The 20273-nt window shown below is 39.9% G+C and overlaps 1 protein-coding gene across 4 annotated transcripts in view; it reads right to left on the bottom strand.

Annotated features, from left to right (window-relative positions):
- The window catches only part of LOC139410671 (fibrinogen C domain containing 1a), a 101870-nt gene extending 95391 nt beyond the window's left edge, over window positions 1-6479 (bottom strand). Inside the window, exons 1-2 of one of the 4 annotated variants that reach the window (XM_071156061.1) lie at window positions 6136-6479; window positions 5858-5940 (exon numbers count right to left, since the gene is read on the bottom strand). In XM_071156061.1, the coding sequence (XP_071012162.1) occupies window positions 5858-5929 (72 nt within the window). In that variant the 5' untranslated portion in view covers window positions 5930-5940; window positions 6136-6479. The other 3 variants (XM_071156064.1, XM_071156062.1, XM_071156063.1) reach the window with 3 other exon arrangements.
- Between the last annotated feature and the right edge of the window lie 13794 nt (window positions 6480-20273).

Raw genomic sequence — 20273 nt, 5'->3', positions numbered from 1 at the left:
TGACATCAAACACCCTCCCTCCCACTTCAACTGCTTTGTGATGAGCTACATCCACCCCGGCTGTTACTCAGGAGTGTTGTGGCACCAGGTATACTTTCACAGCCTCCCCGGTGTTGAAGATAACAAGAGGATGTAGAGAATTGTACACTGGCGTGCATAAAGGAGTGAAAAACTAATAATAGTCAAGAGTGGGGGGTGGCTGTGCGCTTTTCAAAGTTATTACATTAAGCAGAATGAAAGTTGCTATTAATCGGTTTCTTTCACATACTGGGTGGCTTGGGGGAGAATTTTGTTCTAAATCCTTGGAGTTTTAGATGGATGAATGGTCTAAACTGTTGTTCATTAAATGTCACTGTCTACAACATGCTTAACCACATAACCTCTTACTGTAATATAGAATTATGCTGCGGTTAGATGGCACGAGGTAGACGCTAGATGCCAAACGTGATGTCATTGTTTTCAATGAGAGAACGATGGTAAATACCGTTGAGTCTGGCGGTGAATGCCTTCAGCCACTACGGTAGACGGGACTTGCCGCCAGAGTTCAAATATTTCAACTTTTGTCATCTGCTGTAGTGTTGTTTTCTACCAGATGTTGATTTGCACTGTTTGTTTCCTGAAATCACCGTAGGAACACATCCTGTCATGCTGGTTTGATTTTGTCATCACCGTCTTTCTTGCTTTCTTGTCCCGCTATGCCGATCGGTATGGCGGTTTTTGCGTCCCTCATCTAAATGCAGCATTAGGGATTGCCGTTAAAATATAATCTTCATTAATAAATCGGCAGGAGGTAATGGAGTTTGTAATAGTTATATTCTAGTTCAAAGGTCACATTGAAATCAGTGGTGGAGAGCAGACAGGAGAGGACTATTCATTAGGAGCCATGGTGCCGTTAAGATCAAATGAATACCAACCACCCGGTGGAAAATATATATCTTCTTATCCCTCGCCTTGACCCAGCCCTGCCTGCAACTACAAAGATAAATTAACAGTAAGCGCTCATTTAAGTAGAAAGCAAATGGAAACATTTTATCATTGGAAGGAAGGAAAGGAAGGCAGTTTCAGCCACTGGAGGTAATCACAGTAATCCATTCTTTTCAGTTAGTGGCTCACAGCATGTTTATAGGTCGGCATTAATCAGAGCAGAATGCATTAGCCGGGCATCACAGAGACATTGCATAGCAATGTGTTGTTTAGAAATGTATATGATGTCGGCCATACCAAATGCAGAGGAGTGAAGTCTAGAATCCAGAGACCACTGGAAATAAATATTTGGAGTTTTCAGATCATTATCGACTACAGTCTGTTGGAATGTACTGTATCTCTGGTGTTAGAGGCCACAACAAGTGATTTCTCTATCATATTCATCATCTTTAGTCAATGTATATTGAAGCCAAAAATCTCTGCTCTGCTTAGATGTCAGGTTAACACATTGGAACTGTGATGACTTGAAGCCTGTCTGAAAAACTGACATGGCTAGTAAGAGTTTTAGAATGTACTGTAAAGCCTGATTCAATTGTCCATAATAGATTATGGGGCTTGGCAGTCTATCAGTCTATGATCTGATAGGACAGATGCCAAGTCCACTCAAAAGTCATCAACAGAATGAATGTTTCTCTACTACACCGTAATTTCTTCTTATTTTAACAGCTTGTGTGTGTGTGTGTGTGTGTGTGTGTGTGTGTGTGTGTGTGTGTGTGTGTGTGTGTGTGTGTGTGTGTGTGTGTGTGTGTGTGTGTGTGTGTGTGTGTGTGTGTGTGTGTGTGTGTGGGTGTGTGTGTATGTGTGTCTGTGTGTCTGTGTGTCTGTGTTGTCTGTGTGCATGTGTCTGTGTGCATGTGTGTATGTGTTGACGCTCCTTTCACTGATTGCTGACCGGCTAGTGGAGCAGGTCAAAGCCATTTGCACCTCCTCTGGGTGGCTTCACACCAGGGTGATCCCTGGCGTCTGTGATAACAGCGCTTTAAGAGCCCTCAGGGTTCCCTTAGGCTTGGTAGAAACAGCAGGTTGTTACTAAAGCAGTATATAAAAAAAGGTCAAATTGAATATGAAAAACAAAAACACATTGAACAAAGAATGGCTGGACATCAGAATGAGGGAAGAAGAGAGAAAAGGGTGGAAAATGTGTGCATTTGCAGTAGAGGTAGCTCAAATTATAACCCTCTTGACATTTTAGCCTGAGTATTTTTCGCTTTCATTGTTGAAGATGCGATTGTCTGCCGCTTCGACGACTAAATGTTAACTTGCTTTTCACTGCTCTAGAAAATAACCCCATAACTTGTACCAATTTAGTCAAAGAGGCCTGAGCCTGTAGATGTATATTCTAGCGACAATTTACTCTAAAAATGGATTCCTCATGGTAAATGGTGAATGACTGATCCTATATCCACATCTGATCAATTGATCCTATATCCACATCTTGGATCAATTGGCTTATACAATAAGAAGCTAATGCAACAGGCGCAAACATAACAACCCAGCATTTCCATACTGTCATGTGCAGACTGACGACAGTAACGTGGGCGTACTGGGACATCTTAATAGGTCCGACCGTGCAGCAAATGGGAGCTGGCAGATTGTGGGCTAGTCAGTGGATGGGCCAGTGGCAGGACAGGATGCTCTAATGAGCCATCTCCCAGAGATAACTGTCTAAGAGACATTACGAGAGGAGGGGGCCCTATTAATATCTCTGCTTCATGTTTCCCTGTAAGCAGACTCCCTCAGCGTCTGCTTTCACAGTCCAGTCCCCAGCTGAAACACATACACACGCGTGCGTGCACACACACGCCGAAGCCATCGTCATCTGCCATCAAGTTACATTAGTTTGGTGTAAAAGTAACCCTGTGGCATTCTGTAGAGAAATAAAAACATCCCTTTAAGGTGGGAATAAAAGTTCCCATTTCCAGGTACTGTTACTACTCATTAACCTTGAGCTGTCTGACTTCATTGAAGTGTAATTATTATTATTATTCTAAATTTTTTAGGGGTGTGTAATTATGTTTTCTGCAGATATCAAACTTCGTCAACATTGTGCTGCTCACTGAAGTTTACTGTGTTCACTCATGTCATTATCATGTCATTAAAAACCACAGACTAAATGCTACATATAAAATTCTAAATTCTGAAACACTGTTATACATTTTCTTAGCAGAAGGTCATGTGATGATGAACAAATTCAAAACAGGTCAAATGGCTGCTGTCATGAAACAGAATATATTGGTCAAGGTAGACTCAGTAATATGACATTATATACAACCGGGCAACATCCTGCTTACAGCCGCTGTTCGTTCTCCCCAAAGTGGGCATGCCCCAAGGGAGGGAGCAAATTGGAACAGCAAATGCTGTCTTGGTAGATTTGAGGCCTGTTGTTGTTGATGTCTGCAGGCAGGAAACCACCCTGTTGTGTGTATGATGATGTTATATGGCTGAGTATACCTTTAAGACATATCAACCTAGGAAAGGAGACAATAGCTAGGATTGACTGACGTGACAGAGAGCACATGAGAACAATATGTAGGCTACCTGTGAAACTACAGCATATAATACAGTACTAATTCCTGTGGAGTACTTTTTATAAGCCTAACTACTGCACTCTGAGAAAGAGAGAGCGAGAGAGAGCGAGCGAGAGAAAGCGAGAGAGAGAGAGCAAGAGAAGGAGAGCGAGAGAGATGGATGGATTGATTCCCTTTCTTCTCTCATTACGCCAAAGGAAGGACAGACAGTTATCAGGTGTGTGTGTGTGTGGAGTGTCTGTCCGACTGTCTGTCTGTGTGCGTCCGTGCTCCCTGGTCTGCGGTCAGTGTGTTAACGTACCATCAAGGCCACTTATGGAGTTAAATTCAATCTTACTGGGCCTCATAAGGCTGATAACTTCCATCCAAGAATCTACTCTCATGTCTGCCTCTCGACTGCTATACTTAATTTAGTCCAATGCAGTGATGTAGTGGAGGCTAAATGCAAGTAAACACAGTTTACCAACAATTATTTTTGCTTGACAGTTTACCAACTTTTGCGGAAAGTGTAGGGAGTGTTACTTTTTTAACTGCGACCGGCGATAAGAGTTTACCAGTCTATTTTGTTTTATCACTACATCACTGGTCCAATGTACAGACAGTCCATGTGGAACTATCCACAGCCATAAGTCCAAAAGCTTCACAAACCTTCACCGTCAACTCAGCATGCCCTAAATGCATGGTCATTCACTTTACTGATTCATTTTCTCTATCACTCACAGGATATACTGTAAAGGTGTTGAAGAAGATCTGTCCACAAAATAAATACATTGCTGGCTAACAATATGTGCCAACTGCTGCAGCATTCCAGAAATGCTCATATTGTAGATAGGCTTACAACACTTGGTCACAGCAAACAGTGAGGAATGGAGGCAGACTCTATAAGGCAGAACGGTAATCTCATCTCCTTCCTCTCAACCAAAGCCAGAGTTTCCAGTCAGTTGTAGACGAGCATTCTTTACAACGATTTCAGTTTTACATAAAGCCTTGTAGCAGTCAACCACACAGTGATTATAAACAGTTATAAACTGGGTGGTTCAAACCCTGAATGCTGATTGGCTGACATATCAGACTATATACCATGAGTATGACAAAACATGTATTTTAACTGCTCTAATTACTGGTAACCAGTTAATAATAGCTTATAATAGCAATAATAGTTTATAATAGCAATAAGACACCTGGGGGGTTAGTGGTATATGGCCAATATACCACAGCTAAGGGCTGTATCCAGGCACTCCGCGTTGCGTTGTGCGTAAGAACAGCCCTTAGCCGTGGTATATTGGCCATATACAACACCCCGTGCCTTATTGCGTAATTATAATTAGGCTTAATTATAACATAGTTATGGGCTATATTTGTACTGCCAGAAGAGAAGAGAGTTTCATGCCAACATGTATCATCTCAGACACTAAACTACATTTAAACAATACTACTTGACAACCCTAGCCCAACCTCTGCACGCCATTCCACAATGCCAAATACTCCGCTGAGATGGACAACTAGCAGAAGAAGTGCTCTCACTCATTCACAGTGACTGTTATAAATCAATTTAAATAGAATTGTATTTGTCACATGATTCGTAAACGTAAGGTGTAGACGTACAGGGAAATGCTTACTTCCCAACAATGCAGCTAGATAAAAGGATAAATAATAGAAAACTAGAAACATAATAACACGAGGAATAGAGCCACAATGAGGAACAGTAACTAAAAAAATATTTAAAAAATGCAGATTTGCAGCTGGCTCATGTTGCAATAGATGCACAAATCGTAGAGTAACTGGACCCGACAATGAAAGGTCAACATATTTTAATTTCTAAATATGACAAGCTAAGGGGAAAAAATCCCGATGGTAGAGAGGGCTTCAATTTCTGTTTCTCCATGGATCATTTGGACATCTTGCCATTTGTCAATTAGAAATCATCATCAATTCATGCGCTCCAATAACAATTGATGAATAGACTACAATAAATGAATGTAGGAAATTAAATAAATAGGCCTACACCATTATGGATCTACCAGCAAAGCATATATTATTGGAATGTAACACTCAATTCACATCATATTATCATAACTTTAAAGTCGGACCATTAGATAAACCATATGTGATAGGTAGGTTATGGCTTTCGTAAAAAGGCACATTTAGTTCCCACGAAATAAATGGCCATTCGTTTTCTATGTGTAACTATGTGCAATAGTTATGCAATACTATGAGCCACTAAAATATGAATGCTATTTTATTAAATACTTTCTGGTACCTGCAGGCTTTTCACCTGCTTTTTTTGTTGTTGTTTTTGAGCAGAGCAGAGCAATGAATGAATACTTGCAGCATGCAATGCCTACCTGAGATTTATGCTGATGTCCATCTTCGAGTTCTGAAACACTGTTCATGATTTTCCATCGATCATTTACCATTCTCTGAAAATCTTAAAATCCGAGATTTGACATCATTGGTAAAGGGAAAGTGTCAACCAGAGGGTTTATGTTGTTTGAACTATTCCAATAAGAAGGGGAAAAGGTTTACACATAAAAACGACTTCAATCACTGCACAGATCTCTATAATTCTAAAGGAGGTCCAGATGGGAATCTAGTAGTACAAACATGTTGATATCATACATACTTGTAGGACCCCTTGCAAAGAATAGTTGCTTTGAATTTTCGCAGTTAGGAAATTGCTATAACGTTCCTTCGTGTTACTAAAAAACACACATGCACTTTGACAGTAAGCGTTCAATGCGTTGCAGATTCTAATGAATCAAAACTTCACCCGCGTTATTCAGAACCTAGAAGAAAACCTGCTTCTATTTCCTCCGTTCTGACTCAAAATTACACGTGTCCTGTCGAGGTTTTACGCGTGGGCTATGTACGTCCTTGTTAAAAAGTGAAAGAGCTCGGGCAAGAGATAAAACCGCCTCTGGTTTTCCTGGTTGACGTTGATAAACATGAAGCGGCTCTCTGATATGATTCAACGCGCAGTCAGATTAGCAACATATTGCATTGGGCAAGAGCGCCTCGACGTGAAATCCAAGCTTCAGTGATTCCCCTTCGTCGTGCGAGTGCGAGTGCGCGCGCGTGTATGCGTGTATTTTTTATTTTTTTTACCTTTATTTAACTAGGCAACTGTGAGAGAGGCTGTGTGTGTGTGTGTGTGTGTGTGGTTGTGTGTGTGCGCGCGCGACTTTGCATGCGTGCATGTGTATGTGTGTTACAATAATGCCTGTCTGTAGTCTACCTGCATGGGTTTTATGCACCGTTTCCCCTCCCTCTGAGATGATGCAGGTAATTAATTTCATCTCAACATTTCCACATGAGAATAAGGAGGAAGATAGCTTGTTCAACATTGTCCTTATACCTGTCATTAGCCTACATGGCGTTATACTCAGGGGCAGACTTAGTGATTTGGACGCCCCGGGCACAGGCCAGTCGAAGAGCTGTTCGGTAACAGCTCTTTTCGGTGAACGAATCAGATAAGAATGAAACAGCTAACTGAAAATACTTGAAATGCCGTTCACTAGTAAAGGTCTTTGCATCAATATAGAAGACAAGGAGGCAGGAAAATCGATGAGAGACAAACTATTACTCTTGGATATTTATTCGATATGATGAATAATATTCATAAATATAATATTTATTGTCTGATTCCCTCTTAGGACCTGCTTAGAGTGCTGGAGGTGTGTGTGTGTGTTAGAGTTCTTATCAGGCCTGAAAAATAGAGCCTGTATTACCCAAGGCCTATGAGCTGAAGCCCGAGCCCTGGTCCGACACATCACAGAAATGTAAGCCAACCCGAATAAAAGCCAGATTTCCAGAAAACTGCCTATCCTGCAGTCAAATGGCATGTTATTAATTGTTTTCATATTTTCATAATTAATAAACATAATTTCACAAAACCTGCCAAAATTCCAGTGTTTCTATGTCAAATGTTATTGTTATATTATAAAAGTTTGGACACACCTACTCATTCAAGGGTTTTTCTTTATTTTTACTGTTTTCTACATTGTAGAAAAGTAGTGAAGTTATCAGAACTATGAAATAACACATATGGAATCAGGTAGTAACCAAAAAGGTGTTAAAACATTTGATCAAAAACAAATCTAAATATAGTTATGTTTTAGATTCTTCAAAGTAGCCAGCCTTTGCCTTGATGACAGCTTTGCACACTTTTGTCATTCTCTAAACCAGCTTCACCTGGAATGCATTTCCAACAGACTTGAAGGAGTTCCCACATATGCTGAGCACTTGTTGGCTGCTTTTACTTCACTCAACAGTCCAGCTCATCCCAAACAATCACAATTGGGGTGAGGTTGGGTGATTGTGGAGGCCAGGTCATCTGATGCAGCATTGCATCACTCTCCTTTTGGTAAAAGAGCCCTTATACAGCTTGGAGGTCTGTTGGGTCATTGTCCTGTTGAAAAACAAATGATAGTCCCACTAAGTGCAAACAAGATGGGATGGCGTATCGCTGCAGAATGCTGTGGTAGTCATGCTGGTTAAGTGTGCCATAAATCACAGACAGTGTCACCAGAAAAACACCCCCACACCATCACACCTCCTACTGCATGCTTCAGGGTGGGAACCACACATGCGGAGAACATCCGTTGACCTACTCTGTATCTCACAAAGACACGGCAGTTGGAACCAATAATCTCAAATATGGACTCATCAGACCAAGGAAAGATTTCCACCGGTCTAATGTCCATTGCTTGTGTTTCTTGGCCTAAGCAAGTCTCTTCTTCTTATTGGTGTCCTTCAGTAGTGGTTTCTTTGTAGAAATTTGACCATGAAGACCTGATTCACACAGTCTCCTCTGAACAGTTGATGTTGAGATGTGTCTGTTACTTGAATTCTGTGAAGCATTTATTTGGGTTGCAATTTCTGAGGCTGGTTACACTAATGAACGTATCCTCTGCAGAAGAGGTAACTCTGGGTCTTCCATTCCTGTAGTGGTCCTCATGAGAGCCAGTTTCATCATAGCGCTTGATGTTTTTTGCGACAGTACTTGAAGAAACGTTCAAAGTTATTGAAATGTTATGTATTGACTGACCATCATGTCTTAAAGTAATGATGGACTGTCGTTTCTCTTTTCTTATTTGAACTGTTCTTGCCATAATATGGACTTGTTTTTTTTTTTACCAAATAGGGCTATCTTCTGTATACCACCCCTAACTTGTCACAACACAACTGATTGGCTCAAATGTATTAAGAAGGAAAGAAATTCCACAAATTAACAAGGGACACCTGTTAATTGAAATGCATTCCAGGTGACTACCTCATGAAGCTGGTTGAGAGAATGCCAAGAGTGTGCAAAGCTGTCATCAAGGCAAAGGGTGGCTACTTTGAAGAATCTCAAATATAAAATATATTTTGATGTGTTTAACACTTTTTGGGTTACTACATGATTCCATATGTGTTATTTCATATTCTGATGTCTTCACTATTATTTGACAATGTAGAAAATAATTAAAAAAAAATAATAAATAATAAATAATAAAGCGAAAGCCTTGAATTAATAGGTGTGTCCAAACTTTTGACTGGTACTGTATATAAATATTATTATTATTAATATTAAGATGCAAACTCAAAAACTGTATATCTGACACAGTACAGGTGTCTTAGAGACCATAACCATGTGTGTGAGGTGTATACCTTTGTATACCTTTTCTTGCAAGCTTGTCCTGCTGGCAAGCATTGTAGACTTGGGAAAAGCAAGCAATTACTAAATGTGCTGAATTAAGAATCACATTCCTTTAAAAAATGTACCCCGATTTTAGCAGAGATGCAGATAAATATATTTCGTTTCTTTACAAAAAGAACCACCAGTCAGGAGGATACAGACAGATCAAGAGGTAGGCTTAGATATGCAGAAAAATATACATTTTTTTTTTTTACATAGATAGAAGCATAATAATTATGGCTCTAGATTGCAGGTAAAAGCTGTTTCACGTGTTCGAAAAATGCAAAATTCTCCAACTCCTCAGATTTTTGGTCCTGCTCACTCCGGCAGAGGATTACTGTAGATGTATACCAGTTATTCAGTTAAATGTTATATAAAGGTTTTGTCGCAAGTCTGAAACAGAAACTTTCACGAACATGTGATGTAAGACCTCTCACAGTCTCACAAACACCATAACTCCATCATGCATTTTTTTTTTCAAGTCCTCCTCAACACAACCAATCAATTGATCATTCTATGTGAGGAGCCTTCATGCTCGGAGAGGCAGAGGCCTGTAATCATCTGGCAGAATGAGCAGGGCTGTCAATGAAGCAGTCGTCTGATTTTTAAAGTGGCCCTTAAAATGGAGGGAAAAGACTCTCTAAAGTTAAAGCACCAATAAAAAACTGCATGGAGAATAAGAGAATATGATACACATCCCTGAAAGGAGAATTTGTCGATAGAATTTTCTTTAAATTGTTCTATTGTTTGGACTAGAGGCTAAAGGAATAGTTTTCAGATTCTTAAATGGAAAGTAACTACTTATTTGGTGCCCCATTCCTTTGTGTGGTGTGAATGAATTGAGTTCTAAAGTATGAATATTTTATTATTATTTTTATTTTTAATTAATTGAATCAGTCAACTAATCATGAATATATATTTTTGTACCTGCTGTAGCCTGGCCTATTATTTACATGGATGGTAAAACAAAAGGTGTTTTATTCTTGTTCTTGTGATAGGATGCCACTGCATTGAACTAAGACATTGGTAGTATCTATTATTGATGTCCCTTGTCTTTACTCACACATCAACTGAAAACTTCTAAAAGATTATCCGAGGCTGTGCGACCGGATCGGCAAGAACCTCTATACAACACCGGTGACCGGCTTGTTGTCGTGCTTCCCGAGGGCAGTAGCTTTAGTTAATTGCCATGTCACTGTGACATCCAGATGGTGACCAATATTACAGGTAATTTCTCCCTCACCCATCGAAATAAACAAAATGTATTTTTACAGTTTCAACTAGCGGCCTGCTGTTGTTTTCAACACTTTGACATTAGCTGCATCCCTTCTAGCCAAGGGAGCAGCAGCTATGTAAAGAAATTGTCTATAAAGTAGCACATTGTTTTGTGGAGCCAGGTTCTTTGTGGTGGTGGTGGCCTGGAGGTTAGCGAGACAGACTAATAAGTGGGGGGTAGGTGCCACCTACTGCCGTTGTGCCCTTGAGCAAGGCACTTCAACTTCTCAAATGTGACGATGGACAATAAAGTTGTATTCTAGATAAAGTATTACAAACTATCTCTGGATATCCTTATAGCATTGTTATACTGTAGCATTGTAAAGTAGCTTAATTTTGCTCAAATCAAATCAAATTGATTTATATAGCCCTTCGTACATCAGCTGATATCTCAAAGTGCTGTACAGAAACCCAGCCTAAAACCCCAAACAGCAAGCAATGCAGGTGTAGAAGCACGGTGGCTAGGAAAAACTCCCTAGAAAGGCCAAAACCTAGGAAGAAACCTAGAGAGGAACCAGGCTATGTGGGGTGGCCAGTCCTCTTCTGGCTGTGCCGGGTGGAGATTATAACAGAACATGGTCAAGATGTTCAAATGTTCATAAATGACCAGCATGGTCGAATAATAATAAGGCAGAACAGTTGAAACTGGAGCAGCAGCACAGTCAGGTGGACTGGGGACAGCAAGGAGTCATCATGTCAGGTATTCCTGGGGCATGGTCCTAGGGCTCAGGTCCTCCGAGAGAGAGAAAGAAAGAGAGAATTAGAGAGAGCATATGTGGGATGGCCAGTCCTCTTGTGGCTGTGCCGGGTGGAGATTATAACAGAACATGGCCAAGATGTTCAAATGTTCATAAATGACCAGCATGGTCGAATAATAATAAGGCAGAACAGTTGAAAGAAACTGGAGCAGCAGCACGGCCAGGTGGACTGGTGACAGCAAGGAGTCATCATGTCAGGTAGTCCTGGGGCATGGTCCTAGGGCTCAGGTCCTCCGAGAGAGAGAAAGAGAGAAAGAGAGAATTAGAGAACGCACACTTAGATTCACACAGGACACCGAATAGGACAGGAGAAGTACTCCAGATATAACAAACTGACCCTAGCCCCCCGACACATAAACTACTGCAGCATAAATACTGGAGGCTGAGACAGGAGGGGTCAGGAGACACTGTGGCCCCATCCGAGGACACCCCCGGACAGGGCCAAACAGGAAGGATACCCTCTCAAACCCTCTTGGAGTGTGGTGCTTGATCTATCGACAAGATATTCCTATTTCATGACTTGGAAGGACTTTGCTGCTCCAACTTACAGCATATTCAGAAACCCCACAGCAATAACACTGAAACACCAAGGCACTCTTACCAGACTTGACTAAATTGGCATATCCATATTAGAAAGCAGTCAAAAAGAGTGAAGATGAGAGAGATGGACACTTTCAACATGAAATGCACTGATCGATTGCCAAAGTGTACTTATGTCAGAAGATGTCCTTGCATCATGGAGATAAGATAGGGGATCATGGTCCTCTTAGAGTTCTCTCAGATAGCAACTGGTAGACTAAACGATGTATCAGCAATCGTTAGGGGTCCATCATCCATTCAGCAGACAAGATGTCCTCTCTAGACTCTATTCTCTTTGATCAGATCAGAGTGATTGCTGATAAGGGGCACAATTAAAGGATGAAAGAGCAGAAATGAAAACAGGGTGAGCCTTTGTTTTGCACAATGTATAATGAGAGCCCACAGGAGGTCCTTGATATGAACGACCAAACAAAAGCGCAACCAGCCTGGGTTGAAGTGGTGGTCAAAAATAAATTCTGACACTATTCTAAGAAACTCATGGATAGATTTACACAAGTTAGGAAAATGGCCACGTGGTGAGTTGTATGTAATACCCCCAACATATCAACTAATTTCCCATACAATATCTTGAATGACTGCCCAACAAGAGGGATGTATTCATTTTTTTCCTCTCGTTAATAATATAATTATGAATTACTCAGTGAATTTAAAAAAATCATATGACCAAATATCACACCAGCATTTACAGAGGCAGTTGAGAAGGGAGTTCTACAGTGAGTAGAAAGACAGAACTATAGAGAGGGCAGATACTGTAGGTAAGGGGAACACCAGGAAGCACTCCTCAGCCTTGACAGCACCGAGGTAGCCTCATTGAGCCACATTTCATCCTCTACACCTCAGTGGGTCCGCAAATAGGCAATTATTTCAGAAGCAGATACTGCCAAGGATTTGCCTTGACAGCTGCATTGCGTTTAGCCGGCGTACTAATAACAAAATAGTGTCCGTCTCCACAATCAGTGGGATAATTTGATAAATTGGAATGACCCAAGACTCACAACCGCCTCCTCACTATAAAGGCTTCTGTCTGGGGTTTTAATAAGACACCAAATGCATTGAGAACAGAAAGGCACTTTCACATCCATTTTTCATTAATCCACCATCGCACACCACCATCAGATGAACACAAAGAGAAAAGAGGACAAGAACAGTTAAATTCTGACTAAGTAAAAGGGACGCTCCCAAACTTTTGTATAATTTCAGTCAGTAGTTTTGAAAGTGATGCTCACAGGCCAAAACGGGTCCCAGTTTGTTGTGTACTACATCATCCCATTGTTTACTATATTATCCATGTCATATGATTTGTTTAGTCCTGTGATTCATTTTTTTGGGGGGTGTACAATTTGTACAATATGTTATGAGTTTGTTGTGCTTAAAGTGGAACCGACAGCATTTTAGCAATATTAAATATTACTTAAAAAATCGGTTCATATACAATACAGTCGTGGCCAAAAGTTTTGAGAATGACACAAATATGAATTTCCACAAAGTTTGCTGCTTCAGTGTCTTTAGATATTTTTGTCAGATGTTACTATGGAATACTGAAGTATAATTACAAGCATTTCATAAGTGTCAAAGGCTTTTATTGACAATTACATGAAGTTGATGAAAAGAGTCAATATTTGCAGTGTTGGCCCTTATTTTTCAAGACCTTTGAAATCTGCCCTGGCATGCTGTCAATTAACTTCTGGGCCACATCCTGACTGATGGCAGCCCATTCTTGCATAATCAATTCTTGGAGTTTGTCAGAATTTGTGGGTTTTTGTTTGTCCACCCTCCTCTTGAGGATTGACCACAAGTTCTCAGTGGGATTAAGATCTGGGGAGTTTCCTGGCCATGGACCCAACATATCAATGTTTTGTTCCCCGAGCCACGTTATCACTTTTGCCTTATGGCAAGGTGCTCCATCATGCTGGAAAAGGCATTGTTCGTCACCAAACTGTTCCTGGATGGTTGGGAGAAGTTGCTCTCGGAGGATATGTTGGTACCATTCTTTATTCATGGCTGTGTTCTTAGGCAAAATTATGAGTGAGCCCACTCCCTTGGCTGAGAAGCAACCCCACACATGAATGGTCTCACGATGCTTTACTGTTGGCATGACACAGGACTGATGGTAGCGCTCACCTTGTCTTCTCCGGACAAGCTTTTTTCCGGATTCCCCAAACAATTGGAAAGAGGATTCATCAGAGAAAATGACTTTACCCCAGTCCTCAGCAGTCATATAATACCGGTCATATTCAGCGGGTCTTGGACGTTTGTAAATTTATCAGTTATTCTGTGCTCTGGCACACTCAAGCTCTGAAATTGGAGTAGATAGCTAGCCATAGTGAATTTGCGACCGCGAGAGATATGCTAACTGGATAACAGTTGTTCAGCATAGCTAGCTAGCAAAGCAATTCATATTTCTTGCTAGCTAACCAAATGACAAGTGCATCTCTAGCTGTGTAGCCAACGAAAAACAATACGAGGGGAAAAGTCAGTCACTCACCCACTCCACCAATGATATGACGTCCTCCATACGCTAGCATTTTAGCCATGTTATGACTGATTTGTGATCATAGCCCTTGCTAGTTTGTTTGTATTGACATTCCCAGCCTTAGTTACATTCGTTCATTTTTTGTCCAAAATATTGAGTAATTGAAACTGAAATAGTACCTCCCGAATGTAGGCAGAAAAATAATGTACCAGGCCAGCTGTGATTTACAACCTGATAGCAATATTTTTTGGATTACCAAGAAATGTGTTGGTGAATTATATTAACCATGCATTGAACTGCATCCATCTATTCTGCCAACAATTCCTTAGTTTACATCATGAAATGTTGAGTCAAATATAACCTATTTTTAAAACCTCTTATAAAGTTGGTTTTGTAGCATAAACTGGAAATTTTATATTTTTCACTGATTGTATGATTGTCTGTTTGTTTCATACCTGCAAAATAGTTAAAACGCTGTCAGTTCCACTTTAAGATCCTGGGCTGCATCTTTAGTACAGAATGTGTGTCCTGGTTGCCTTCGAGCCCTGTCTTCATAATGTCAGCAAACCAATCACACTGTCCAGTAAAATGTTTTTATCAGAGAGAGAGAGGATGTCACTGTTACTTTTGGAGGTAAGTGTAGAGTACGATTCAGACAACAGTATTATTGGTGTGTAGGATCATTAGGTGTCTTGTGCTGAGGACTAGGTCAAATCAAATCAAAGTTTATTTGTCACATGTGCCGAATACAACAGGTGTAGACCTTACAGTGAAATGCTTACTTACAGGCTCTAACCAATAGTGCAAATAAGGTGAACAATAGGTAAGTAAATAAATAAAAACAACAGTAAAAAGACAGTGAAAAACAGTAGCGAGGCTGTATACAGTAGCGAGGCTATATACAATAGTGAGGCTATACACAGTAGTGAGGCTATAAAAGTAGCGAGGCTACTATGCAGACACCGGTTAGTCAGGCTGATTGAGGTAGTATGTACATGTAGATATGGTTAAAGTGACTGCATATATGATGAACAGAGAGTAGCAGTAGCGTAAAGAGGGGTTGGCGGGTGGTGGGTGGCGGGACACAATGCAGATAGCCCGGTTAGCCAATGTGCGGGAGCACTGGTTGGTCGTGCCAATTGAGTTAGTATGTACATATGTACATGAATATATAGATAAAGTGAGTATGCATATATGATAAACAGAGAGTAGCAGGTGCCATGAACATTTGGTGAAGAGGAAAAACCGAGCAAAATCGCTTCCAGTTGCAAAAACACAGCTAGAAATGTGGTCACGGGAATGCACATTAAAAGAGTTATATGTTATGCTTTAAAGCTTTGAATGCTGTTTATAACATTTGACATGTTTTAATAATGTGTCAAGATGTATAGCCTTGTGTTGATCACACAAGTTACATAATATGTGCTATGTACTGTATGTAGAATGTGAACAATAGACTTGGATTGGAATTGGTTTGAACCACCCACATCTTTCACATAAAAGACAGAGCAAGTAACTACAGTACAACCAAAGACGATTAAGAAGATGCATTTGCTAACAGGTCTCTTGATGATTATTTTTAGTTTCATTTCTGATATTATGTTCTATTTCCATCTGCGGTGAGTGGACACAGAAGTCTCAGCTTGGCATACATTTATGAACTCGCATCAGGCTCATTATATGGTGAATAAGGCCTTTCATGTCCGTTCCAGTTTCATTCATTGGAACAGGGACATTTTACTACTCCATGTGGGTCATCTCACTGCTAAACACTCACAAATGCTCATGTACGAATAACAACAGCCTGAGAAACGCTCTCATTTTCCAAATCTCAAAACGACCGACATTTATGTCATACATTATTGGCAGGTTAGGCATGCTAGTGAATGATTAGGGTTAAAGCGATGCTCCAGAGGTTTTGGATAATTTCAGCCAGTAGTTTTGAAAGTAGCACTCACTAGCCAAAACCAGTCCCCAAAAATGGTGCATTCTTAATGTGTAAGTCTTAAGATCCCGGACTGCATCATTTCTATAGTATCTACAGTGATTTGGCAGTAGTTCGGAGGGGGGGGGGGGGGGGAACTGTACAGAACCAGTCTCTTGGGTATCATCATAGACATGTACCTTTCCTTATGCATACATTTTAGCTCATACTAGAAGGAAGATGAGTGTTTGTCTTTTTTTGACAATTATTAACATACAGATGGGGTTAGCACATGATCTATCTCCCGCAGATGGAGATGAAGACACTGTATTAAAAGAAGAAGAGTGCCAATCAGACAAAGAAGGTAGAGAGAAGGAAACAAGCAGAAGGGGCTGCTTCGGAGCCAGTGAATGTTGAGAGAGGATTAATAGTAGAAATGTAGTGATTTTGATTTTGTTTCGATTGCTTTGGTGATTTTGTATTGTTTACATTGCTTTGTGGAGGCCCATAAACGGCAGCAGCATCTATTGCATTGTCACTGTGTTGATACATGAAAATTAGAAAAGGCCCAAGACAGTGGATGTTCAGTCAAGTAGAACGCCATTACGGCTGAATGTTTCCTCGAAGCCTCATTATACGATATGGAATGCATAAACAGCCCTGATTATGATTGGCAACGGTGAACAGTAGCGGTGCGTGGGAAGCCAAGACAGAAAAAAAGCCATATTACAACCTATGTGTTGTGATAATTGTGTTGTTTTCTCTATAACCTGTTAGTTCATATGAATTACCACAGTGATATATAGTCCTAAGGCCAAGAGCAATAAGAAGACACAGTGGCAGAATAAATTAAACCACACCTTTGTTTCATCACAAAACCGGAGATAAACCTATGTCCAGTGAAGTCCACAAAGCATATTGCATGTAACAAACAGTTACATGACCTACAGCATGGTCAAGCAAGTTAATGTTACCGCAAGTCCCAAAGAAAACTGGAGCTGCCTCCACTATTCCATCACCATTTCAACTTCAACATTTCAACATCATCAAATCACCTATGCTTAGTCTAATACAGTGACAACTAAAACATACCAAAAACAATTTAGCTAAATATGATGTGGCTGGTTCAGATTTCTGTGTGTGTGAGCATTCGTGCAAGTAGAAAAGACATGTTGACTCACCCTACTTATAGAGAAATGTCAATGCCATCCTACTCTCCTTCATGTTTACGAAAAGGTCTATGACTCTGTCATACAGTACAAGCTTTCATTTTTTGTGTCCTAGGCTACCTGGCTAAAAGGCTTTCTCGCTAGCCTAATTTCCTTTCATGGGCAAAGTTAGCTATTTAACATTAGCCTTCTACATCTAGCTGCATATTGAACTTCCATCCTCTCAGGCCAGGGGTACAACAATGTATGAATTTATGTATGGGTCAGAATTGCTGTTATAATCATTGTCCAGTACGGAGAATGTTTATTGGCTATTATTTAATATTTTTATCACATACAGAGACAGAGGGGTGCTGTTTCGCTCGCTCGGATGCTTATGAAACACAGAGAGACAAAATATAAATGATTTTCTATGTTTTTTGGGTGCTTGTTGTCACATTTTGGGGGAATCCTGGCTTCTCTGGGCATCCATGAATACACACCACTGATGGGGAATGAAACCAATCATAACCTCAGAGGGGCTTACAACTTTGACCCAAGAGGGACAAACATTTATACAGAAAACAATGTAAGCAAGGGCTTGGCAGATCCTGTTTGGAGTGTGTGTCCTTGAATCTGCTGCACATTGACAAAATACCATTACAGTTGACTAGTTGGCTCAGGACCCACTGGGCACACACTGGTTGAATCAACATTGTTTCCACATCATTTCAATAAAATTACATTGAACCAACATGGAATAGAATTTGAGTTAATGTCTGTGCCCAGTGGGGAGACTGCTGCCAATGAGAGAGTGGGAGTGTTCCAAATGCACACATACTGCAAACGCTGGCAAAGCATTACCATATTTTCAGTTACATTGAGTGAATAAAGAGCAATCTTGGACTGGAAAAGGCATAAAATGAAATGCATATCTTATGTTTCCCGAATATACATTTTGTCACTGTCTGATAAAAACCTTGTTACTAAATTTCTGCCAATGTATTATTCTTTTTTACATTTGTTGAAAGCAGTAACTCCCCTCAATGTACTCTGAACATTTCATGACTCTAGGAACAAGAAAATACAGTGAGTTTCGAAATTATTGACACTCTTGATAAAGATGAGCAATAATGCCTGTATAAAAAAATACATATACAGTGGGGCAAAAAAGTATTTAGTCAGCCACCAATTGTGCAAGTTCTCCCATTTAAAAATATGTGAGAGACCTGTAATTTTCATCATAGGTACACTTCAACTATGACAGACAAAATGAGAAGAAAAAAATCCAGAAATCACATTGTAGGATTTTTAATGAATACTTATTTTCCACAATAATTTGAAAATAAATTCATTAAAAATCCTACAATGTGATTTTCTGGATTTTTTTTCTCATTTTGTCTATCATAGTTGAAGTGTACCTATGATGAAAATTACAGGCTTCTCTCATCTTTTTAAGTTTGAGAACTTGCACAATTGGTGGCTGACTAAATACTTTTTTGCCCCACTGTAAATACTGAGCTATATTGTATGCTCCAAAAAACGGTAGAATTATATTATTTTATACCAATACAGTTGCTCACACTTATACATTGATGTGGATGCTACCATGCTTATGTAATAAATTGTGAAAATTTATGAGTGACAAGGTTTCAGGTTGTCAAAGATCATACCTCCAAGACATACTAACCTCTCACCATTAACAATAACAGGGGATGTTATGTCTTGAGGGTAGGATTTTTGAACCTCTGTAACTTTCTCACTAATAATTTTTCACGATTCATTCAAAATTATCCATAATCATGGTAGCATCCACATTAATGTCGAAGTGTTTAGAAACAAATTATATTATTATTCACAATAAAAGTGACTCGAAAATGCAGAGTTACAATCTTGATGTTGTCATTGCGTGCTAGGAATATTGGACTAAATGCTAAACTTTTGTCTACTTTATGTATAAGTATCTTTAGGGGTGTTAATCAATTTGACCCTAAGTTTTTGAGACAAAAAATATTACTTGTAAAACTAAATATCTTTCTCTGAATAATTGTATTAGCATAAAGTGTGTGCCAATATTTTAGACCCCACTCTACAGTATATTCAAATTAGCTTCTGAAGTTTCATAATTGTATGCTCGTTAATGGGAAAATATGTACAGGATTTTCAATTTCTCGAAAAGTTTCTGTTTTGGAGATAAAAGGTTTTCATCAGACAGCAACGATTTGTTAATGAAAATAGCCAAGTCAAAAAACAATGGGGATGGATTTCCATTGGTTGGTTTCGACTAGAGCACCTGGCTGGAGTCCACAGGGAGTGGTCTAGTGGAATGGACTGAGTCACTGAGAGACAGATGGAGGCCCCAGATGGAATCCTTGTATTGACTGGACATTCAGCGGGAGGGTCAACTATTGGTAATACTGCTGAACCTGATGGTGATCACTGGCGGTGATGCCAGAGGAGAGAGAGAATCAGAGAGTATCACAACAGTGGTAGCAGCAGCTCAATAATGTGAAAGGTTTTGTCATCTCAAAATAACCCACAGACGTTACCTTAATGGATTCCCAGGCTGACTACACCTCTCCAAAAGCTCTGGGGTGCAGACAGAAAAGGTTCATGCCTTCAGGAGCTGGATCAGAAGAATAGACACTTGCTGCTTTGCTAATTGGAGTTGACATTTGCTCCCTCGCCTCTCTTATACAGTAGTGTGACGTCAACCATCCTATCAGTTATGAAGACATGTCAAAGAATCAAATAAAATCCAATTGTATTTGTCACATGCACCGAATACAACCTTACATTGAAATGCTTACTTACAAGCCCTTAACCAACAATGCAGTTTTAAGAAAATATTTACTAAACTAGCCAAGTAAAAAAAATCTAAAATAAACAATAAACAATAAAAGAAC

This window comes from Oncorhynchus clarkii, chromosome 6 (assembly GCF_045791955.1).
Source record: "Oncorhynchus clarkii lewisi isolate Uvic-CL-2024 chromosome 6, UVic_Ocla_1.0, whole genome shotgun sequence".
NCBI classification, from domain to species: Eukaryota; Metazoa; Chordata; class Actinopteri; order Salmoniformes; family Salmonidae; genus Oncorhynchus; species Oncorhynchus clarkii.
This window is presented reverse-complemented; position numbering and strand designations above follow the sequence as displayed.